At 39.0% G+C, this 25321-nt stretch overlaps 1 protein-coding gene across 6 annotated transcripts in view; it reads right to left on the reverse strand.

Moving 5' to 3' along the window:
• Positions 1-25321, reverse strand: part of dido1 (death inducer-obliterator 1) — a 73701-nt gene that overhangs the window by 28890 nt on the left and 19490 nt on the right. For 2 of the 6 annotated variants that reach the window (XM_062979027.1, XM_016993468.2), the window contains 5 exons: positions 20009-20107; positions 18102-18972; positions 16717-17035; positions 14523-14720; positions 11715-11940 (listed from right to left, as the gene is read on the reverse strand). In XM_062979027.1, the coding sequence (XP_062835097.1) occupies positions 11715-11940; positions 14523-14720; positions 16717-17035; positions 18102-18972; positions 20009-20075 (1681 nt within the window). In that variant the 5' untranslated portion in view covers positions 20076-20107. Of the gene's footprint in view, positions 1-8277; positions 8723-11714; positions 11941-14522; positions 14721-16716; positions 17036-18101; positions 18973-20008; positions 20108-23621; positions 23827-24940; positions 25124-25321 lie in introns of those variants that run through there. The other 4 variants (XM_062979028.1, XM_062979026.1, XM_016993467.2 and 1 more) reach the window with 4 other exon arrangements.

The raw sequence follows: 25321 nt of genomic DNA on the forward strand, positions 1-25321 counted from the left end.
CAGTACATATTACAATAAACTTGTAGTTGACAGTACAGAACACATTTTTGTCTGCAATGTTCAGAGATGGAATGTTGACCACAGCATAGCGGAAAGAGAGAAAGGAGCGCTGTCTTGGGCTTTTGCATAGCAGTCTCTTGAGGTTCTTCAGGAAGAGATGCCTAAATGTTTGTTACTTATGGTATATGTGACATTATAGCTGAATGCCCGCCATCAATTTTGATCGGTGAAATATAGCAAATGGTGACTTAGTAATGTACCCAATGAAGTCTAATTGTAAAGTTTTGGGTACAAACTGAAACACAGCTAACATTTTGCTAGATAACCCACATGGTATAGTAAGTGGAATGAGCTCTGAACTATGACCATGGAGATCCCTTGGGTGATCTTGGCCTAATCATACTCTCAATCTCAGAGGTTTAAAAAAGCCTCTTGGAACAAATGATGCTAAGAAAACCCCATTACGGGTAGATTTAGGATTGCCGTAAACCCAGAATTGACTTCCGGGCCCACCACCACCATTGGGGACATTGCACTGGATTTACACAAATCCAGGCAGTTTTAGATGTCATTCCTGATCCCTATCCAAGTCAAACCAACAATACAGGGAAGAATGTTGGCAAGGAACAAGAGCATCTATATAATTGCAAAAAGATATGAATTTGCGTTCAAGAACATCCACACTAAGAACTGCACCCAAATGTTTCCTTATACTGTCTTTAAAAAGCCCACCAGCTCTTTGGTATTTTCTACATGCTTCTTGAGTTTGCTGGCATTAGCATTAAATTCCCCAGCTGCAACAGCTCCACTTGCTGCCAACCTGTTTTCTGGGCACAAAGTGCTGCTTTTGACTTATAAAGCCCTATATGGCTGGGAACAAGGTTATTTGAATAACCATCTCTCTCTGTATGAGCCTAGAATTGGACCTTCACTCTGTCTCACCACCCTCTCAAGTGCATTTGTTGGGAACAGGGAAAAGGGCCTTTCTGGTAGGTGCTCCCAGGCTCTGGACCTCCCTCCCTACTTGCCTTTTGGCGGCAGGTGAAATATATCTTTGCTATCGGGACTTTAGGGAATGGGGGTAGGTTGCTGGATATGGTGCGAATAAGATTTAGAGTGACTATTTAATTTTTCACTGTAATTTTAATTATTATGCTTCAAGACACAAAGATTTAATTTTATATTTCTATTTGCATGCATTTGCTTTGTTTTAAATATGTGTTGTGTCATATGTGCTGTCTTAAGTCCCTATTTCAGAAGGTGGGATAAAAATAAAGTTAGTACATAAATAGGTTACAACAATGACATTTTTGTGGCAGTGACAGGTAGCATACAATACAACTCTTGCAACTATGGGGATACAATTCTGGACATTGCATGAACACATGAAACCTTGGGTAATAGTGAATTCTATTGAAACGAAGGACTTTCAATCCAAGAATCCTGCTGAAAGACTAGAGGGGATATATTTTGTCAGAAGTAGATACATGAAACTATGGGCACCAGTCCTGTGGACACATAGGTCACACTTAAATATATTTTAGTAAACTTCTTAACAAGTGAAGAAATCTAGCCAATGGGATTTACCCAATCTTCCATTCCCCCACTTATGTGATCTAAGTTTGCATTTTTAGTACTGTTTTTATTTAGTCAGTTTCACTCTCCAAAGCTGGTTTAACTAATCACTGTTAACACCCAGTTCTGGGACCATATAAAGCAGTGGTTCTCAACCTGTGGGGCCCCAGGTGTCTTGGCCTACAACTCCCAGAAATCTCAGCCAGTTTGCCAGCTGATAGGATTTCTGGGAGTTGAAGGCAAAACATCTGGGGACCCACAGGTTTAGAACCACTAATATAAAGGAAGGCATGATTAATCTGAAGTAGAAGCTGCATAAGGGGGAGAATGAGCATGCAAAGTTTAGAAAGTGTGTAGGGCCAAGACTGTTAGTGTCTTGCTAAACCAGGCCTACACAACTTAAGGCCCAGAGACTTGATGTGGCCTGCAAAGGGTTTCCCAGCAGTCTATGGAAGGCAAGGAGAGGAAAGGACAATTAGACCCTTTGCCAGACTCGTACTGTTCCCAGGGATGGCAAGGTGCAAAATCCGATCTGCCACCAGAAGAGGCTTCACCTAACTTTAATATTGGCCCCTTACTACTGACAAGTTGTGCAGATTTGTGCTAAACCATAATTTAGTGTGGCTTCTGCACACAACATGTATTAATGAGAATTCATGGCAATCAGTTATACAGGTAAATTATCACAATAGTACTGACATCTATTAAGGTTGAGGGGAAGTGCCCACTAGATTTATCCTGTTACTTAAGGCAGGATTTTATTTAATCTAAAATTGAAAGCCACACCTTTGCAATTGTAAAAGCAATGAAGTTCCTTTTATGAAATGGTTTTTTAGTCTGTAGGGAGTATTACATCATCAGCTGTGCCTAGTTTTGAATGTAAGAAGCTTGTGGCCATTAGGCAGGAAAATGTTTCTGTTTTGCCAACAGAACCCACACTGTGGTAAGAATGCTGTATGATGGCAGCCCATGCCTACAAAATACCCAGCTACAGTGGCACTTCTTGTTCGCAGTACAGCGCTTTCGTCAGATCAAGGCATTACCGACCACTCACATAGGGATGGTGCACAGCACAAAGGATTTTAACTTTTTTATTATAGGAACAACTAGTTTGCTGAGGTGTCAAATAAAAACAGAACAGTATTGTATTCCTGCTTGTTGCACCTACCCCACTAATTTTGTAGAAACTGCAGCCAAATAATGTACCAACAAACTAAACTCAGTAAGGGCTGTTTATATGGAACAAATAACTCATTTAAAAAAGTATTTCATGCAAGAACATGAAAACATAGACAGGTTTGTCTACTAATAAGCATACAGGGGATTTATTAGGTTGTTTTATAGAGATGTTTCTATTATTTAAGCTGGCCTCATTAATGTCATAACATAGGATACTGAATATATTTTAACAAGACACCATGCATAAACCAAGGCATACTATGTTAAAATGTCAAATTTTACTATTATTGTTTTCTTTATTTTCATTTGAGAGATTATCTCTTTAGGTGATCAGTTCTTTGACAGCCTTGGAGGCTTTTGCTACAAATGCCATATTATACAGGACAATCCAACTTGCATGTCAGATTTCAACACTTGTAACTACTGATTAATGTTTTCCCTAGGAATCTCCAGGCCCTCTAGTATGACTCCGAGAGTCACTCAAGAGTACTCCCCTGGCAGGAATTAGGTTTCCTTGCAATACGTTTAGAGAAGCACACAATCCTGCATTTTGCACTTATATTAAGGCAGAAGTGCATATTGCAAATTAGCTGAATGTAGAAGGGCACAAACTCCCCTTTCTTTGGAAATGGGTCACGAAAGTCATATGATCTCTTTTCATGCTCTTGGAATTAGACAAGGGTGGGTGAAGTCAAGGGAGACAGATAAGAGAAAATGTGTTCAGCCTCTAAGGACAGCTTTAGTGAACAGATGTCTTATTTCAACTTCATTTTATCTCAAAAATGAGACTAGAAAATGCCAATGCCAATAACTGATCGCATCCCCAATTCTATTTTGAAAACACAGGCATGTTCACCAATTTTACTCTACTTTGCAACCTCTCGTACAGAGAAGTTTCTATAACTGTTCATAAGAGAAGACAGATCTTTAGAAGCTAAAAGTGCAGAAGAATTTGGTAACAGTACTTTATCTGGTTATTTCTGGGTCAAAGTTGAAAAACATCTACTGCCAGATTTGGTATGTGCCTAATTAAATACGGGCACCAGCTGTATCTCATAAAAACTTTATTTTGCAGTGACAGCATTGATATGCCATTGTGGAACAGATTATTTTGATGGATAAAGAAGGTCAATGAAAAGTTAACTTTTGCAGATGGAATGCAGACATCCCTGCAGGAACAACTGTCACCACACTACCGCCACTTTAAAACCCATTATGGATAAGTTTCAAAACATCTCTCCATAATACATAAGATGGGCTTGGTTTCATAGTAGGATGGGTATTTTAAACCCACAAAACTTTGTCCTTCCAAACAATTTTATACAGCTGAAAGAAAGGTAGAAAGATACTGTAGATATCTACAAGATTACTTACCACAACCTGTAGCTATTCAAGTGTTGCCTCTGCATGGTCTTATGGCTGGAAGATGCATGCAACACTGCAGAGCCTCAGCACTTCTAAAGAAGTATGCTTGAAAAGCATTCTAGCAGCAGCTTGTGCCCTGAGCATTTGCTTTAGATGTGTCACTCAGCTCATCTGTCAGCAGTAGGGGAAAAGAAAGATCTTGCTATGCTTTTAAATCTACATTACTAACAACTCACTCCTATTTGCATGCATGAATTGGACTACTTATCATCTTTGGGACACTCTCCTCCCAAAATGTAACTGAATACCTTACCCACTTTTTAAACTAGCCATCAATCAAAGCATGGCTTGCTTTAAACCTTGATTCTAATCAGGGTCAAGAACTAGCCATCTACGTGTCTGAATTTCCTAAGGCTAAAGTGAGTATGACAAATAGGAATGCATGCCTAATGCAAGTTGTGACCACTTCTAAGTTCCAAATAACTTCATTTGCATCTACCCTCATATAACATACACTAGCATAACACAAACCAACACAAAGGTGGCTTCTCTACGTTTTCGTACCATGATTAGGGAAGCGGTAGTTTTTTCACCTTTTCAAGGAGTAAACAAGTATGGAGATAAATGGTCTCTATATAGCTGTGCATAAAAGCAGATAGAAGCCACAGATTTCTGTGAGTGTTGCTAGAGCTCACTTAAAATGTTTCTGGAGTTTTCCCCTCAGTTTTCAATGCATCTGAAGGAACATAAAATGTTGTGTGATTTGTTTTTACCACAAATATGTAATCAGCGAGTTACAAGAAGCAGAGGAGAATACCCACTTCTCCAGTTGGTTTTTTTTTTCCTCTGAATCATCCAAGGTGACATCAAGTGGAATGGGACATCAAACTGCAATGCCCTTATTGCTGCAGAACTATTAGTATGTCTTCCTTGGGCATTCAGAATTTCAACATTTGATGTGTGGGAAAAACAATCTACACACTTCCCTCCCAACACAAACAAGCTTATAAGCTGCCTCTGAAGTGTGTGGTGCAGCCCACCACTTAAGTCTTCTTGGGATACGACTTGAAGGTGTAGCTCTGCAGAGGGCATCTTCAGTTCCCATCCACTGCTTTCAGGCACAGCCAGATGCCACCACAGTAGTCTAGATCTGTTCCTTTGCATCTAGTACTGGAAACATGGAAGACACCAGCATAGAAAATTCCTTTCATTTGGAGGAGGGGGAGGAAGAGTTCTGATTAATCATTCATCTGAAGAAAGTGATGGCTTAAAACACCAAACAGCATCACATAGAAGAATATCAGTTAATTATCCTTAATTCCAGTGAAAACTTAGAAAGTGAGGCACATGGTGGCATCACTCCACTGCCTCCATTTTGATAGAGGTCTTGTTCAGATGACAACTTGCCCGTTAATTTCCCCAGTGGACCTTTTAATAACCATGTATCTAACTACAAACTACACCTTGATGTATCTGACTGTCTACAGTTTCATGTGCCTGCCCCATAGTATAATTCCACATGCAGTCTAAAACACAGAATGAAAACAACAAAGGTTATTACACAATTCCTGGGACAAAGCCTTCCTTTTCCATTATTACTACTTATTGTCTTAGAAACTCATCTAAAGACCTGTGTGATTAGAAAACTGATATGCCATGCTTGAACTTGAAACTCTTTGATTTCTGAAGAAATGAAATGTATATGTTCACTCTTTTTGTACTGATAGAGGCAGCAATAATTTCTCAGGACATGCATCATAGTCAGGCTAAATTCTGAGAACATGGTTGGTCTCATGCTTTTCTCCATGTATAATTCCAAGTAAAGTGCCTTCTTTACTTTTGGTTCTTACAAAGGTGGCCTATGATATTACTGGAAGTAGTGATCAGTGGAGCAAGGCTGGAACACCTAGATTCTGTGCATGTGTCTATAGGTGGGTATTTTCTATCCTGGTTATGTAAACCGGTATGCAATCAACAGGTTCCCTTGAATTTAGACCCACTGAAACATTAGGGAGAGTTGAGGAACTTGTAACCCTCTAGACCAGGAGCAAGGAATGTGATTTGTGGGTCATGTGTTGCCTCTAGAAATCTTTTGTGTAACCCTTCGTATTTCCCCATGACATTTCTGACAGCATGGTCCGAAATCATGTTTTTAGCCACCAAATTGCTCTCCCATGCTCCATAAACAAACAAACAAACAAAAACCCCACCCCAGAGGTCAACTCCTACTCCAGATTTATGCTTCACCACTAAGTCTATTATCCCTATATCTATATGTTTAGGCTTGGACAGATTAAAGACGGAGTACAACATTATATTGAGAGTTGCAGGATTTCCCATTCCTGCTGAAAAGCAAGGCATTTGAACAAGGCTATTTTACAGAAAACTAACACAAAAATAAGCATAAGTTAAAGTAACACTGTGTTACCCTACACTTTCCCAAAGAAAGCCAGCAGGATGTCCACTGTGACAAAGTCATTTCTAACAGCACATTTGTTTTATTTTTCAGGGAGGCAATCTAAGAATGGTCCTTAACTAGGAAGTGGCAAGGGCTGGGTTTTTTAAAACTGAATTTAAGGCACCATCAAATGTAAGGGATACCCCCACCTTTGAAACATTAATTTTAGAAAATTTCCCGCTTCTCCGGCAGTCTTACCTCCAGGTGAGGAGGATCTGCCAGAAGAGGAACAGCTCTGCCAGCTCCCACTATTTTATCCTCAGGCAGTCTAGCTGGGCTAATCACCACTTCCTGCTTATGCTGCCTCCCCAATAAGCCCAGGCTTAATGAAAAAGACCCATGCAGATATCATAACTTCCAGATTTCTTCACACTCAGAAGTCATGTCTGCATGAGTCTTTTTCACCAAGTCTGTAAGTCCATTGAGGAGACAGCGGAAGTTGCGCTTATCTAAGCTGGCACACCCAATTTTGGAGCCCTTAAAACAGAGAAAAGTGCACCTAATAATCAGTGAAATATAGGTTATATTGTTCTCTCCTGTACCTCAGGAACATCAATCATGTAGATTACAGAATTTATTTCATGCAAGTCCCAACAGTCTAAGCCAGCATGCCCAACAATAAAGGAATCCATGGAGCTGCATCCTAAAGTCTGGAGGGCCACATGATTTGCCCTACTGTGTCTCTGTCTCTTATTTTAAAAAACTGTTCTCACTTAAAATAGAAATAAAGGTAGATCCATGCTGGATTAGTGAAATAATGTGGTTTTTTTTTTGGTGAAAGAGTAACTTGCCATCCTCCTTTTTTCTGTGAAGGGTTTCTAAATTTCTTACTCTTAGTTTGACTTATTGATTGCAGTCATGATAAAATAATTTTCAAACTAATGTTTTCATATATTTCTAGTTTTATGAAATGGAATATAAGACAAAAAAGAAGTCAAAGTTTTTGCTCCAGTCTGTCACCTACCAATGCTTTTTCCCTAGATGTGTAAGAAAAGTAACAACTAAGTTGTATTAGTAAAATTGATATTTTGATTGTAAGGCAGTGGTTCTCAACCTGGGGTCCCCAGATGTTTTTGGCCTTCCAACTCCCAGAAATCCTAACAGCTGGTAAACTGGTTATGATTTCTGAGAGTTGTAGGCCAAAAACATCTGGGGACCCCAGGTTAAGAACCACAGTTGTAAGGGGTCAGACTAAAGGCTATGAAGACAAAATAAATGAAGAGATCCTCTTGTCCAGTAGGTGGCTCAAGCCTTTTTCACTGGTTTTCAATTTAAGGTTCTTGCAGTTATTATTTCACTTCCTAATGTTTTCTAATACAGGCAGTCACCGAGTTACACGCATCTGACTTACAAACCACTCACAGTTAAGAATGGGGGTGAGACAACAGGATGTGAGAGAAATCTACCCCTCGGAAGGAAGGGAAATCCACTCCTGAAAAGAGAAATTATCATGGGGGAAAAGGTGTCCCCACTGAAGCTTTATCACCAACCTTTGTTTCCACAAGCCAAATTTTTCAAAATCCTATTATCACAGAAAGTGAGGTGAAATCTTCTGAACAGGGGCACAAATAGCAAAAGAAACACCACAGTGGTGTTAACCCGTCCCTATGCTATCCAAAGCTATGATGTTTATTTTGGCTGGAGTTACACAAAAATGTACCTGTTCTGACTTACAAACAAATTCAATTTAAGAACAAACCTACAGAACCCGATGTTTATTATCTTTGTTTTGGTGTTAAAACAGCATATGTTAAGTATTTTGAAATAGTATTTTCTGTCCCAGAGCTCCAATTAAGTAGGAATGAAAAAGAACTGTTTGAAAGGAAGATCTTGATCTGCCTTGCTGCTGTGATGATGAACTGGGACAAATATAAAAAAGTACATTTACTTGAATCTAATGCTCATCTTTCTTGGCTAAGTTATATCTCCAAAATTAGAGTATGCATTACATTCAATGTCCCAGTAATGCTGCCGGAGAATCACCACCCCTTTAGCTGTTTCAGGTGTGACTACCATGACGGCAGGATCCCAGGCTGGGTGAACAAAGGGCAAGCACACGCTGCTTCTCCTTCTCGAGGAAGCCGGCTGGTTGGTCTGCCTTCAGGTGCACTAGGATCTTGGAATCAGAGCCGGGGTCACCTGCGCCTAAGCCCAGGAAGAAGAGGGAAGAAGAGGGAAAGGAGGTCGAAGGAGGGAGGTGAGCAGGCCCCAGAGTGTGAAAGGCCATGCAGGCAGGCAAACAGACAGAGTGTGGCTTCCCCTTGTCAGCCTGCCTCCTTGATGTGACCCTGTTTGCACTGCTGGGACTGTCGCCAGGTAGGAAGGCAGTGGAATGGCCCCAGGCAAGGGAAACCATGGCCTACTGTGAGACCTTCACATATTGCCCAATGCAACATTGCCTGAATCACTGGGGTCATCCATTCTCTTGCTGTTATCAGACCCACTTTCTTTCAACTCGTCCCCAGCTCTTACTATGGCAAAGGGAGCATGTCACTTTCTCTGGCTTGTATGTTCTGTACAAACCAAATTATATTTGATGCTGCATTACATTCTCCAGCAAATCTTTTTTAGTTTCAGGGTATTGAAATTTAGGATACACATTACATTCAATGGTGCACTAGACCTGAGTAAATATAGTACTCAAGATCTTTGAAAGATAAATGCGCAGAAGTGTAGGGTGCAAAAATTCAGTTACTTTCATAGTTCTTCCTGACAGAGTTGACAATTCACGAGTTTAGGAAAATGCAGCTCTGATAATTTTCAAATTGTTCTTCCTAGCAATTTAGTTTGGTACTAGGATTAATATAATTGGTTATCTTAACAGAATACAAACGGAAACTACAGCCTCTTTCTTTTAATGCCCACTACTGCCTTCCGTATAGTAGTTTGGACTGAGAAGCCTTCGTTCTCATATTGATTTTCCCAGCACAAAGTGCATAGTGCCATCAAGATTGTCCCTCATTCTTCCCATTTCAATTTCTCCTAGAACACAAATACTTTGGTTTGGCTTGAAATGAAGTGTATCCCACTAATCATCTGTTGCTATCATTAAGCAGAACTCCAGAATAAATCAAACTGTATGATGTCTTATATGAATAAGAAGAAAAATATCTAGCAAGATAGCTAGTCTAGTTGAAGTATACTCTATACCTAGCATTTGTGTGTTTTTAAGGGAAATGAACACTGATGCTCAGGCACTGCAGCAAAAAGACCATCGCAAGGACATGAGGTCATCAGTACTCACCCTAAGGACAGAGCAGAGAGAGGTGATGTTATTTTAGACACTTGTGAAGAGTAAGAGTGGCAAAAGCAGTTGGAATTTAATATGGTGATAATATTGCCTATGCCAAATGCTGCAGAGATTTACTCCTCTCCACCATATCAATGGCTTTTTCAGAGATTAGAAACAATGTGAATATAAGAGTTCCATATATCAACATGAGAGCCAGTCTTACTTCATCAGGTGGTGAAGAATCGTTTGGACTTCTGTATATATCCAACCCAGACAGAACAGCCACTAAGCCTGTTTTTTCTTTTAAAACAAACCTTGCAACACATCACCTCCAAAGCAAGTCAGAGGAATAACCCATACCTGGGTGATCTCTACTACTGAAGGAGAAAGGAGTCGTTTCAAGGTAAGAATTTGTATTTGATGGTTTAACAGCGATACAGAGAACTTCCAAGACACCCACAAAACTTACCTTAATAGGGAGCTGGGTCGTCTTCTGGAGATGATGAAAGATCTTCACTAAATGTAAACGGAATTCAATGCCCTTTCAAAAGCACATTAGCAAAAACAAAAGCAAAATATTCCAAACTTATATAAATTCTTCCATTACAGGACTTGAGGGAAAAATGCTTTGCGCTTTGCTACAGAACCAGTTAATTCATAATTTATATAAAAAAATAGAAAATGAACTGCAGGTTTTGGGATTCTCGATAATCCCTTGTCTTGCAAGTAACTTTTGAGATGAGTAGGTAGAAAAGCATTTGTAATCTGGCAAAGTAACTGATTCTTTCTTTCAAGAGTGAATGTCATGAATAACATGGCAGAGGTGGACAATTGGAGCAGAAAAAATATTTTCGACTTCTTTGATAAGGTAACATGAAGTGTTTAGCTTGCCTTTGTTTCAAAGTCTGCTTCCCACCCACTTACTATTGAGAGACATCGGCAATTGCACTGTGGGGCAAAGCCTAAAAATGAAGGCGGGTGGAAAAAGGTACTTGTTGAATTTTCATGAAGCTCTGGAGCTTCATCCCTTCAGTGGTTTACTAAACGTATCTTCCAGTAGTAATCTAAGATACAACAGTCAAGGGTTTAGAGATCAGAAAGTATGTAAGTCACTGTCATGAGACTGGTCCTTTTCAGACGTTGCTGGTCCCGAGTCTCATAACATTAGTAATACAACAAACATGGCTGAAAAACGCAAAACCCTATACTGTCACATTATTACCATAGATTACATAGTATTATTCTACTTACCTTTTACAAGCTAAAGACCACCTTATCTTTTCCTCAAATACTGTGAAACTTGAATATACAAGGTGATAATTGTTCTCCCTTTATGAAAGCTAACTTGGCACATGGCTTTTACTGATTTTTTTTTTTTTAAAACAAGCACCCAAAATTAAACTTGTTTTTGACATGACTATATAAACTTACTTTCTTGGAAGGAGTATTTATCTTCAAAATTAATACTAATGTATGTAAAAGCATAAATTATTTGTTGAAATGATTAATAAATCTAGAACTGATATTCTTAATTCAAAATGAAAGGGCAAAAATCAAAATGAACACAATAATTACTCTATTATTCAGTGTATAATAAATATATATCACTACCTACCTTCTGGTTTTTAAAAAAGAGATTCTCTATGAAAAATGCAAGAATTTAAGTTAAATCATTAAACCAGTTTAAACTTTTAGGATGAAAACTATTCTTACACAAACTCAGGATAAATCCCAGGTTGTTAATACTGTGTATGAGCCCGGAAGGTTTCCCTGGCAAGTATGTGTGCAAATCTTTGAAGATGGAGGAAAGAAGCCCTTAAAATCCCTAATTTTACAGAGTGACAAATGTAGATATTCAAATAAAATATAACTGACTGCAGAAGAATATCCCTGTGAAATACATACATTTGAACAACAGTGATGATGAAATGGCAGGAGTCTTTTCTGGCTTTACTGCATTATAATTATGATCGCTTGCCCAAGACGGTGTGGTGATCTCTGGGGGTGACTCTTTAACTACTGCCTGACTATTTGCTTCAGTCTTAACAGCTGTCATCACCGTTTTCTTCATGGCACTCTCTCTCTTCTCGGGAGCTGGTCTCTTCTGCATGGAAAGGGGCTTGGTGCCTGCCTGTGTAACCAGCAGAACTGTAATCACTAAATATTATAATGATATAGTTATCATAGAACAGGATTAGAGGGAAAAACAGTTTATTGTGCTTTATCTGAAAACTGCAATAATCTCCTTATACAATAAAACATGTCATAACATATATTTCTGTAAATGTTACGTCAGATCACCATATCTGTGCAGTGGAGTAGCTACATTCTACACTATACAGTCAACAAGATTATCAAGATTCCGAAGCAAAACAGTAGCACACTATGGGAAAATGAGTGGAAATCACATATTTTAGCTAATCCACTTTGCTGCTTGCTCCGAGTGAAAGGCACCCTCTCGGAAACCCAAAGTGAGGTGCTAAAAACCTTTCTGCAGCCTGAAGAGGTTAAGTCTGTTTTAATTTCGGTCCCTTACTACTGCCAAGTTGTGCAGGCCAGCCTTAGTATAATAAAAGTGAACTTGACAAATGTTTAAACTTTACACTAGAGGCACCTGTTCTCTGATGAAATCTATTTAGATATAGGAATAGTACTGGCCTATCTCAAAATGCTTGCCGTTAGAATTAATACAATTATGTCTGCTCTCATATTCTTGGAGAACAGGCCTGTAAGCAGATACTAGCAACAATGATTTTCACACAAAGCCTGAAATACAAAGCATATATACTCTTGTTAAGCAAGGGTCATTCCAATCAGAGGGGGGAGGGAAATGCCAGCATCTCTTCCATCCCCCCCCCCCCCCCCAAGCATTCAAAAAAAGCCTTATGCCACTCTCCTAAGAGAAACTGGTGGTCCCTTTTTCAATAGAAATTAGGATACAGTATTATCTCTTGACAGCATCCCCTTTCTATGAGTAGAGTAGCAAAAAGCAGGAGCTTAGCCTGGCCCGAAAGAAACTCAAAGCACTGTACTCTTTGTTCTCTTAGTGCTCCTTTGAAAGGAAATGTCAAACAACCATCCCTACCACCGCTACTATGTCCTTGCCTGGGCATTCAAAAAAGGCCAGAAGTGTTGCCACGGTAGGAAGAGAAGAGGGGTCAGGGCTTCTTATATGTTCTATTAGTATAGACTAAGCTCTTGCTTTTTGCCACTCTACTCAAGATAATACTTCCTTTTTCTTTATAAGTGTAAGGTACAGTATTTTTATTTACCTGTGGATGTCTCCCAGTTTTTTGGGTTGATTCTTTGACTAAAATTTCTGGACTTATACATGAGTATATATATAATATGCCTGTGAAAACCAGTTGGTGGAGAGCACATAACAAGACAGGACTGCCAATTTTATAGTCTGCTTATGAACTTCTCAGAGCTGATCACTGTTGGTAAGATATTACAAGACTATGCAAGATCTTGATCTGATTTTATTTTTTATTATTTCTATTTAACTAGGAATTAAACAATCTATATTGGTATTAAGTATTCCTACAACACAAGATTGTCATTAGTTAAAAAAAAAAGAAGTGTTCAGAGGCACGAAAATAGTCTATTCCATTTTCATTCCATTTTTATTCTACTGCTGTAACGGAATCTAGTGAAATCCTCAGTTCAACTAACAGCTTGCAAAGCATAGGTTTCCCCGACGTTAAGTCCAGTAGTGACCGACTCTGGGGTTTGGTGCTCATCTCCATTTCTAAGCCGAAGAGCCGGCGTTGTCCATAGACACCTCCAAGGTCATGTGGCTGGCATGACTGCATGGAGCGCCGTTCCTGCCGGAGCAGTACCTATTGATCTACTCACATTTGCATGTTTTCAAACTGCTAGGTTGGCAGGAGCTGGGGCTAACAGCGGGCACTCATTCCGCTCCCGGGATTTGAATCTGGGACTTTTTGGTCTGCAAGTCCAGCAGCTCAGCGCTTTAACACACTGTGCCACCAGTTCTTCGCAGATACTGTTATAGTTTTTTTTTGTGTGTGTGTCAGGAGCAACTTGAGAAACAAGTCACTCCTGGTGTGAGAGAATTGACCGTCTGTAAGGACGTTGCCCAGGGGGTGCCCGGATGTTTTATCATCCTGTGATAGGCTTCTCTCATTTCCCCACATGGGGAGCTGGAGCTGACAGACAAGAGCTCACCCTGCTCCCCGGATTCGAAACTCTTGACTTTTCAATCAGCAGTCCTACTGGCACAAACATTTAACCCATTGCACCACCGGGGACTCCACTGTTATAGGTATTATTTGATTACCTGCATTCTCTCTTGATCATAGGAATGGCATAAGTATCTACTTTGTATTTTAAAGGCACATTATAAAAATTATGTAAGCTTGATGTGGCTCGCTCATCTCCAACAATGGACTTGTATGTGACTGTGATGCACTGGTTATATTTTCTTAATATTATAAGATAAAGCTTTGATTCTTTATCTGGAGCTTTTGGATCCTTACTGTTTGAAGGTGGCTATCATTACATCAAGCCATAAACTTAGGTAAAGTCAATGAATCTATGCGGTATCCTGCAGAACAATTTGATGTATAATATATTTGACCATGAAAATAGCCTTTTCTATTTCAGTCCAAAAAATAGACAACCACCTCTAAACCTAGTGGGAAACACTTGTCCATGAAAAAGGCTATTTAAAATCGAACTCTGACTTACCAGAGGCTGAGGTTTTACGGCAATTGTTTTTAGTTTGGTCTTCTCTTTTGGTTTTTGTTCTTTGCCTTCACTAAGAAATTTCATAGTAGCTGCAGCATGTTTCAGAATACATTCATGACTGCAGTACACAGAACCTGATTGAGCCACCCTTGAGCACCCTGGGCCAATACAACTGGAGGCTTCAGGTTCTTCAGGTACCTGGAAAATAGTGCAACAAATGGGAAAATGCTTACATTTTGTAACAGCACAAATGTTTCAATGCTGTAATAATTTCTCACCTGGCAGCCTGACAGACATCTATTAAAACAGATCCAATTTTGTTTTTCTTATCATGCTGCTAGCTTTTAAGCACTCACTCCTTTGAAAGTTACTTATGAAATACTTCACCCATGAAGTAGCTTTTTAGTTTACTCGCTACACATTTTATTATTTCATGTTTTGCATTATTTCATGTTTTTAATGTGCATATCAACTTAAATTTGAGAATGTGGTTTTAGGAGTAAACAGAAGTATTTTCTTTCCAATATTTCTGCTATGCCCTTAATGTTGCCTTTTGTATCTTCCTTCTTCCTCCCTCTTAATTAATTGACTATACTTCAAATTTAATGTTACAACTTTTAATAAAGCGATTCTCGCAGCTTTGTCTATATTCAGCTGGAAGGATGTAGTATTTGGATCTAGATTCTAGCACTTATGGCTATTAAGCAACTATGTGCATCTCCTACATCCCATGACTTCTTTCAGAACTGGAATTACTCAAATCTCTTGAAGGCCTCTTTCCTTTCCATTTATAATGTAAATTTCTTCTCAGAGAGCTGGGAAGCTGAAGAAGCTTTTGGGTAGTGATGGTGGTAGTGGGCTGAAGCGACAACAGCATTGGATGTGGAAATATACAACTGCATTTTGAACTGCACAAATACATGTGCAATGTTTACCTCTTAATGTAAACTAGGCTAATTAAGAAATAACTCCCCCACAACAAATGAAATCTAAACTTCTCTCAGAACTGCTTGTTTCCCAGTGCTTTTTTGAAAATATTGAAAGAGAAGCAATAATTCTAAATTGTTTTCAGATTAATTTTCAATTCATTAAAATAGGGTGCTAACTTCATCATTTGGCCCATTCATATCTTTGACATGATATGCGAAAATCTCACCCAGCAAGCGTTTTAAACCAGAATTAACAACAAGCACCAATAAAGCATGCCCATGTATTTTGATGTCTAAATATTTCACTTTTTACACATAGTTTATTAAAAATAGGCAATTTTAACCAAGTTAACATGTAAAATCTACAGCTAATGACAGTCCTTTTAATTTAAGCCATAAAACATTTACACCATGATTAAAATAACAGTTTGAAAAAAAATGGGAAAGAGAATTTTGGGAACATATCTCCAAATTCTGTATTTATTGCCCTACTTTTTATCTGCAATCAGAAAAAAGCGACACTAAGAAAGACTGGGGAAAAAACAGAGGATAGGGGGAGACAAGATGCAGCTAGACTCATCACTTAAATATTCATGATTATATATTTGAGTATTTAAAAAAACTGTTTTAAGAATTTTTTAAAATATTAATCAATTTAATCTTTTAGATATATTTAATTAATCCCTAATTAAAAGGCTCATATGACAATTTGTGAAGAATCATTTTCAGAAGATATTGGGGAGACAGGGAATATGAAAGATAAATATTAAACTTAAGAAAAGGTAGTAACACTTTAATACTATACAGAAAGGAGTATCAAAATAAAGCTCCAGCAAATACACCTAGAAAAGAATGAAGACAGAATGACAGGCACAGATGCAAATACAATTAATTGTGCGAAGAACGAATTTAAAACTTCTTTTATTTCATTTTCTGAAATGTTTAAACCTTTCAGAAGAGAATAGCATAGAATGGTGGACTTGGCACCAACCCCCACCCATTTCTAACGCAGGAATCAATAATAAAACTTTCTTAAACTGAGAGCCATTCAACATTTATTCTGAAACCTCAAACGAGTGTGCATCATTTCCTGGTTCACAGTATAATGGATTACCAGTATTTAATTAATGTATCTTCAAATAGGTAGATCTAATACACCAAAAATGCAAATAAGAACATGCCATACCCCAGAGAAATTAGATCGTGTACCAGACTCTTCTGAAACACAAGAGATAAAATTCACTCTGAATAGTTTGTATACTCACTGGTTGAAATATTTTGAGTTTTTTCTTTCCACTTGGATTTGCAGCCTTTTCAATTCGGCCCTTGATTCCTTGGTCCTCAATGGACTTTTGTTCAACAGTTCCGATGCTTGTAAGCTCTGTGCCATCATTTGCTAGATGTCCTAGAGCAGTTTCCTGATGCCCTGTTTCTGTAATCGCTTCATCCTGCACCAGTAGAATGGTGCAATTTGGGCATATATAGTCCTCTCCATTCCTTTCCAACAGTCGCCCACGAGCCTCTGAAATCCCTACACAGTTCCCATGAAACCATTCTTCACATCTATCACAACAGATCATAAACCTAGGAGAAGTGTAAGCGAAACTATGTCAGTAATGTATATGAAAACAAGTCTAGTACTTACAGCATGTAATGGCAATCTAAAGCTTATAATAATTAGATCCCATTTCACTATTACATAGTAGAAGGCTATACATGAAATAAACTATAATTAGCTACTTTATAACTCCTTTTTTTGGAGGCACCTTAAGTAAATATGATTTCATAATATCTTGGCCCTTCCCCAGGATTGTTGCTGATGCACGGACTGCTCCCATTTAACTATTATTAATATTATTCTTATTAATAGTATTATTAATATCTCACTGTCTCTCTTTGCTATATCTGTATTCTATATCTCACATGGAGCAAACCGCTGCATGACTGACTTTTCACTTCAGAAAGATGCAGCTATTTTCCTGTCATTGTGAGGCCTACTCTAAATTCTTAAACTAATTAACAGTTAATCACAAATTAACTGAAACAGAACAGAAGCAGCAGTGCCATAAATCTGCTGTTCTGCCATGTCAGCAGGACAGCATCTAAAATTGTGTGTTACTTCTGTGCAAATATGAAACCAACAAAAGGTTTCCTAGGACAGTTCTATAAACATGACTTTTAATTATAATTAGAATTCTTCAACATTATACAATTTCCAACATTTGCGAAATTTGTTATGTGCTGAAGATGCAAGTACAATTCCCATTTTTCATACATAGTTAATGAATCAATGTAATTTTACACATGTATGTTTTGTGAGATCCAGGCTCCCTAATGAGAGATTTTAACATATAGTCGGTCTCCACATTCGCTGAAGTAAGTGGCACAGGACCTCCATGAAAGAGAGCATCTGTTATCTGGGAGAACACCGTTCTAGGAATTTCTAGATCTTTCAGTATGGCTCTAAGGTTGACTTTCACTGGAAGCTGACCACAGAATAATGCTGGAAGACTCAGAAATTTCCAGAGAGAACATTTTGATCAAATCTATGAATAATCATCAATTTGCAAAAGTCAAAATGGCAAATATGGAGGGAAAACTATACAGTTATTTTAGGAAATATTTTGAGAATACTGCATATAAAAGATACCTGTTGTTGTGGGGCTGCTGACAGATGCAGTAGAGAGTATTGGGATCATAAATGTCGGACTCCGATTTGATCTTTCTGAGTTCTGCTGGTTCATCACTGGTATGCACAGGAGATTTTCTTTCCTTCTTAACCTGAACTGTTTCTGTATTTTCCTTGGGAACACCTATTTTAGCCTCAGTGTTATCTGTATCTTCTGGCTCTTGCTTTATATCTACTTCATGCTTAATCTGGTTGCCTCCTTGGTCATCATCTATCTCAGTAGGATTTTGTTCTTGCTGTTTTTTCCTGAGCCGATTTTGTAAGTCTCTCAGTGTTACCTCTTTTGGTTTCTCCTCAACACGTTTCTTCCTTAGTCGGTTCTGCAATTCTTTTAGTGTTAATCCATCACTATCACTGTCAGACGTATCTTCCTCCTCCCCCTCTCCATCTCCATGGTCTTTAGTGGTTCTAAGTTTATAAGACGACTGGCTTTTATTGTCCTTAGAGCGGCCCTTCTGAGTTCCAGTTCTAACATCTGATATGCTTTCTACACTGCCTTCAGAAGCAGTTTCAATGTCAGTAACATGGCAAGATGCTGGGTCATTCAAGTCATCGAGGCCTGAAGGAAGATTTCTTCTTCCTCTGCGTCTTACTGTTGTAAGAAACTCTTCCACCCGTTCAGTGCGTTTTGGCTGTCGCCCACTACGCCTAAGAGCCATGTTTTGCTGCTGCGAAGAAGACTGCTCAGTAATATCCATCTCAGGATCCCCTAAGCCTTCACGCTTCGCAATTGTAGTCCTCCGAAATCCCCACGTTTTCCTGAACTCCTTACTAGTGGGTTTAAGGGTTTTTTGTTCATCCTCATTGCTTTGCTCACCTTTGTCATTCAAAGCTGATGTTGAAGAAACAAAAGAGTGTGTTAAAGACTTTGTATAGCAAAGCTACAAACCTCTGGAAATTCCTACAAGTCCAAACATTAAGTTACATTTGGGGGCGGCGGGGGGGGGGGGGGGGGGCGGCGGAGAGATACACTGCAGCCTTCTCCCTTCAATTGGAGTATATGGTACTGATTATGACTTTTTCCTTGAAATGTGGGTTTTGTAAAGTTAAACTACCTGTCTCTTGCACTGTTTCAAAATTAAGATCACAGAGCAGAGGAAATAAAAGTGCAACTACATTAGTCCTGTGATAACTACAACACCATACTATTATGACAGCTGTATAGCATTACAACAAGCAGATGAGCAGGGGCAAAAGACTGTAAAGCAAAATCATATGAAGCAGAAGTTTGTTTGAGGCCTATGACACAGAAGTGTAACCTATAGTGTAGACTAGAGAATGGCAACTTATAACACCCAGATGTTGATGGACTACAATTCCCATTAGCCTCAGCCAGCAGAAGTAACAGTGTAGGGTGATGGGAAGTGCACCTCAAATAGAAGCATGGCAATATGACCATTCTTGACATTAGATTAGGACTTGTCCTTAAAATACATGATACACAATGGACATGTCCTCTGTAACATTAACATATGATTTTCAGATTCTTAAAAGCCATGCAGTTAAGCTCACAGCGTTAGTTACCAGCGTGACTGCAGTATATGGAATTTTTCAGGATACTGACCATCCGTTCTATCATCACCAACTTTTTTCTTATTCCCATCACAATCAGCATACCATATCCATTGAGTATGCTCAGGTTTAACTAGACATGTAGTTAATGAGGTTTTGCAGCTATTAATGGTTTCTTGAATAATCAGAACTTCAATCAATCAGAAGGTCAATCAAAGTCAGCTAGCATCTTCTCTGTTTGGTTTGAGTTATGCAGTGTTTACTACTTAGGCAACAGGACCAATAGCCTAAATACTGTCAACTAAGAGAATGACCATTTTATTCAGTTATTCACATCCCTAATCAAAATAATTTACCACGAGATGGGCTTTCCATATTAGATTCAGACTCCAGTGCCACAGATTCCAAATTCTCTTCTTCCATACTACTGATGCTACTGTTCCCAAATGTCACCTCTGAAAATAATGAATAAAAATGATATTAAAATGCAGATTTGACTGATTTTTTATTAACTATCAGCAAAAAATTATTTGCCAGCAACAAGCTACAGTTTTCCTCTACTTATTTAGTTCATATTGTGGGATTAATAAACTGGGAACTGGGATCCTGATTTTATTTTCGGCAGGACAATGAAATTCATGGAGTGATGGCTAAATGAACCCTCTCTCAGCTTGACTTGCCTAATAAATTGTCACAAGGATAAAATCTAGTAGAGGACTGCCACAAATGCCACTTTTGAGTTTCCAGATATATTTATAAACAGACTATAAAATAAATAATCACACATCTCACACTTTGTTATAGAACAAATGGAGGATAAAGTATATTCAAGAACATGATGAAAAATACTATGTAGGCTTCAACTTATCACAGTTTAGTACTCCTTCCCACGCAGGCTTTGACTTCATTCACACTGATCTAACAGGGGAAAAGTAAGAACCTAGAATATCTATCTACCTGTGCCTGCAGTTCTGTTGTTCCCCAAGAATTAACTTGTCATTTTGTACATTCTTCATTAGCACTGGTGTGTCACATCTAGTAACGATTTCAATACAACGGTGGTTCTCAACCTGTGGGTCCCCAGGTGTTTTGGCCTACAACTCCCAGAAATCCCAGCCAGTTTACCAGGTGTTAGGATTTCTGGATGTTGAAGTCCAAAACATATGGGGACCCACAGATTAAGAATCACTGCAATACAAGAATGATGCCTAGATAAGAGCGAATGCAATTGCACAGTATTATCTTTTCCTGGGCCAGGCGGGCAGCCTCTGGATATCCACATGTGGCTGGAATGCAACCATTTTCAAACTCACAACTGGCTGTGACTGCAAACCAACACAAGCTGGAAAGCCAGTAGTCTAGACCAGTGATTCCCAAAGTGGGCGCTGCAGCGATCCAGGGGGGCCACAGGTGCATTTGGGGGCAGGGCCAGGGGAGGGGCGGGGCCTCTTCCTATGTGCTGGAGACAGGGCTGAGCCCCTGAGGTGCCTGTTAGGACACAGGGGGCAGAGCTAGAGGAGTGTGCGTGGCTTCTTCCCAAGAGCCTGAGACAGGGCTGAGAATCTATACCTCTCCTGAGGCACTTGTTGGGACAGAGGGTGGGGCTAGGAAAGAAGGCGGGGCCTCCTTCCAAGAGCCCAAGACAGGGCTGAGCCTGTATACCTCTCCTGAGAGGCCTTTTAGGACAAGGGCAGGACTAGGGGCAGAGGCAGGGCCTCTTCCCAAGAGCGCAAGACAGGGCTGAGCCTGAGGCGCTTGTTAGAACACGGGCCAAGGTATAGAGGTTCAGCCCTGTCAGTCATCTGGGAAGAGGCCCCACCCCCTCCTCTAGCCCCGCCCCCTGTGTCCTAGCAGGCACTGCAGGACAGGGATAAAAGCTCAGTCCTGCCTCAGAGCTCGTAACTCCACCCATCCCAGTCCTGGCCGCCCGTTTGTGGCTCCGCCCACCTCCCCCTCCCAGCCCTGCATCTTGGACTTGGGGAGAGGCTCAGCCCCACCCTCTTGAGGAGCCACACCCACCCCTCTAAGCCACATCCCCTTTCCAGGGGGCACTGAGTAATATTTTTTCTGGAAAGGGGGCGGTAGGCCAAATAAATTTGTGAACCACTGGTCTAGACCTTCTCTAGATGGGTTAAAATCAAGCCCAAACCGCTTAACTAACTCTTTCACATTCCATTACAATTGTTGACACTGTTTTCACCATTAGTCTCATATCTATGAGCTTTCATACTGGAGTCTGAAACACCAGGATCAAAAACTACATAAAATGAATCCCTAACACCATATGTCTGTAATTTTTACACCATAGTAAATGCATTCTGCTACATTTCAGCCTGTTCTTTGAACAGAAAACTGCTGACATGTTTTTGAATACGTACATATATAAAGAAAGTATTGTTTGCTGCCTGTCACATTAGCTCACTCTCATTCAACACAGCTGTTGCGAGTAACAAAAGGGCTATTGCATGATAGATTTTACTGAGGAGGAGCCTTCAAAAAAGCAGTGTTTTAATTTGCTGAATACCTGGAAAAAATAACTGCTCAGATTCATTCTGGCTTGGACTTCATATTAAAGCAGAATCTTATTCAGTTTTGATGGATAAATTTCAGGTTGCTTAACATGAAGGGGGGGGGGGCAATTATTTTTCTGTAAATTAACACTGCCAGGAGAAAACTGGCCAATTGGATGGTGGAGGGTGTACATGCTTCTTTCATAGAGGGCTATGTTCCAGCCTTTTCAAAAGAATCAATTCTAAGATATTTGTTGAAAATCTATGTAACTGTGGCCTATCTATAAACTCCCCTTTCTAAGTAGGGTCCTCGAGCAAATGGTAGTAATAGAGCTTTAGGCTTTCGTGGATGTAATGGATAATATGCATCTATTCCATTCTGGTTCAGGCCTGGTTATGGGACAGAAACAGCCTTGATAAATTACCTATACTGGGAGATAGATACAAGGAATCAATCCCTATTGATCCTCCTGGACCTTTAAGCAACGTTTGATACTATCAACCATTGCATACTTCTATGTTGTCAGGATGCTATGAGAGTTAGAGGCCTTACTGATTATGATCTTTCTTGGATAACTTTCCATTAAGTTGTTGCTAGGGGACTGTTGTTTAGCCTTTGGGGCATTAGCCTGTGAAAATCAATACTTTCCCTTATACCTTTCAATATATCCATGAAACTGCTGGGAGTCATCTAGAGTTTTGGGGTTGGAATGTTATCATATTATGACATCTCTCCTTTACAACTGATGCCAAGAAGACTGTGACAGCACTGAAACATTATTGGGATGCAGCGAGGAACTGGATGTGTGTTTGTGGGGAGGTGGGAGATAGAATGAGTTAATTCAGAAAAGGTTGAAGTGTTTTTGGTCAGCAGGAACACAAATCAAGGATTGGGATCACAGCTTGTGGGCTCTTTGTGTGGACCCGAGTGGGGTCTTTGAAAATTAGATTCACAGCCAGGGGGTGCTCTACGGCAATGCTTTCTATGAGGGGCTGTCTCTGAAAAGTCAAATTGGTGTGCATTGTAGACACTAGTTCTGCAAGAACAACACTAGCTTCCAACTTGTTTCCAAAGTTAAATAAAGATGCTAGTGCTGGCCCAGAATGCGTAAATGACTCGGGGTCAAGATATTTGAAAGTTTGTCTCTTCCCATATGAGCTTGTTGCAAAGTAGAGACTACAGATAAGTTTGCAGGTCCCTTTCTAGTGGCCCTATTACTGATCTTGAAACTCTCTGGGTTTTCTACTGATTTAGCTTCTCTCTGTGATTTAAAAAACTAATATTACAATAAAATTTCAGATTAAAGGGGGATTCCAACACAACATTCAAATATCAGCTTGATGTAACTGTTTATCTCTACAAGGTGAAAAATGTTTTAAGAGTACAAAATGTGAATCCCAGGTTTTTTTTAAGGCAAAAGACACCGAAGAACCTCCAACATACTTTAAGTGCTTTTACCTGACATGGGGTTAGAGGTTGTCAGGATTTTTTCTGACAGCGGTTTTAAACCAAAAGAAGAATCATTGAAGGGATGAAGTAAATCAGAATCACTCAGCAAAATCCCTACAGCATAGGTTGTTGTGCTGAAGCCAGAAGCACAACATTCATGGTGATGGCCTCTCGAAGACTCAGAAACCAGCAATACTCCACTTGATGTGGCTGCCTGTTACAAGAAAATGTATTTATATCTTTGTTCTTTTAGAGCATATCTTAACTAGCTAAGTAAGCCAAGAGGCTCTCTTCAAACCAATAAACTAAATTACTAAGAGTCCCATCACATTTTTAAACATTTAAGGCATACAATTACTTTTTAAACATTTAAGGCATACAATTACTTTATATATAATGCAGGGCTCATTAGACATGTTAAGCCTAGGAACTTTCAGGTTTTGTCTCTTTAATGATATTTTGCAGGATGTGAAGAAATTGCATACATATTTCTTTACAACAAAAACATCTCAAGATAATTTATTGGTTTTCAGCCCTTTGCCCTTAGCTTCAATTTCCTAAGTGATTCTTATATAAGGCACAGAATAAATATTTACAAAACAAAGACATCCTACATGAACACTAACACATGAATTCCTCCTACTATAAAAACAAGATGTTCCTATTTAGTTGGTAATTATAAGATTACATTATATATTATTAAAACTTTTTAAAACATCTTTAATATGGAGAATAATATTATCTCATTTTAAATTGGTTGGATGCCTTACTTCTGCTTCAGTCTCCTGAGTATTCTCCTCTCAACTAACCTGTGTTCTTAACGGAAAAATCCCAACCACCACTTTCTGAAGATTCTGTCTGTTACATTTAAAGGGGCAACACTTCAAATATCCCATTAATTACATTTGTTATACAAAAAATACCAGCACATTAATGTCTGAGGTAGGAACTGCCAAAATTACTACAAAAGTTATGAAATTACAATAAATGAAATAAACAGTTTAACCACCTACATAAAAATCCAACTATGACATCTGTATCTCATTTACTGTTTATCCACAAACATTTACCAAAGTATAAAAAGCTTATTGTTATTTAAAATTGGCCTAACTGTATATTAAAACTGGATTCATTCTTCAGCGACTTCAGAGGAAATTGTATTAAGATGGTCAAAATAATTTTCTTTGAGTCACATACGATAGCAAAATTACAATTAAGCATTTCATTTGATTGCTCCTGGAAAGATTTCTAAACATTATACAGAAAAAAACTAATAATGAAAAGACAGTGGAGTCTTATGAATCCTGTAGCTCTAAGGTACTGGATACCTTCACTAAACTGCCTCGTGCTTTACTGCCTGAAGCAGAAGCTACATCCCAGGAATCAGAGCTTGATGGCTGAAGGGATTCTGAGTTTAAGGAGGTTTCTTCCATGATGCTGCTTTGTAATAATTTCTCAATCTCCCTGTCAAGAATCTCCAACTCATCACACATCATGCAATTTTAAAAGATCTGCCAGAAGGAAGAGGGAAAAATAGCTAATCATATCCAATTATTTTAAAATATCCTTTTTATATCTAAGAATGAAAATCCTGAATTAAGATTTTCATCTTTCTACACATAAGATATTAAAACACAATCATGTACCATCAGCTACACAGCTAGAGAAATTCAGACCATTTATCTAGGGTGCATACACGTTTTTCCACA

This window comes from Anolis carolinensis, chromosome 4, assembly GCF_035594765.1.
Source record: "Anolis carolinensis isolate JA03-04 chromosome 4, rAnoCar3.1.pri, whole genome shotgun sequence".
NCBI lineage: Eukaryota > Metazoa > Chordata > Lepidosauria > Squamata > Dactyloidae > Anolis > Anolis carolinensis.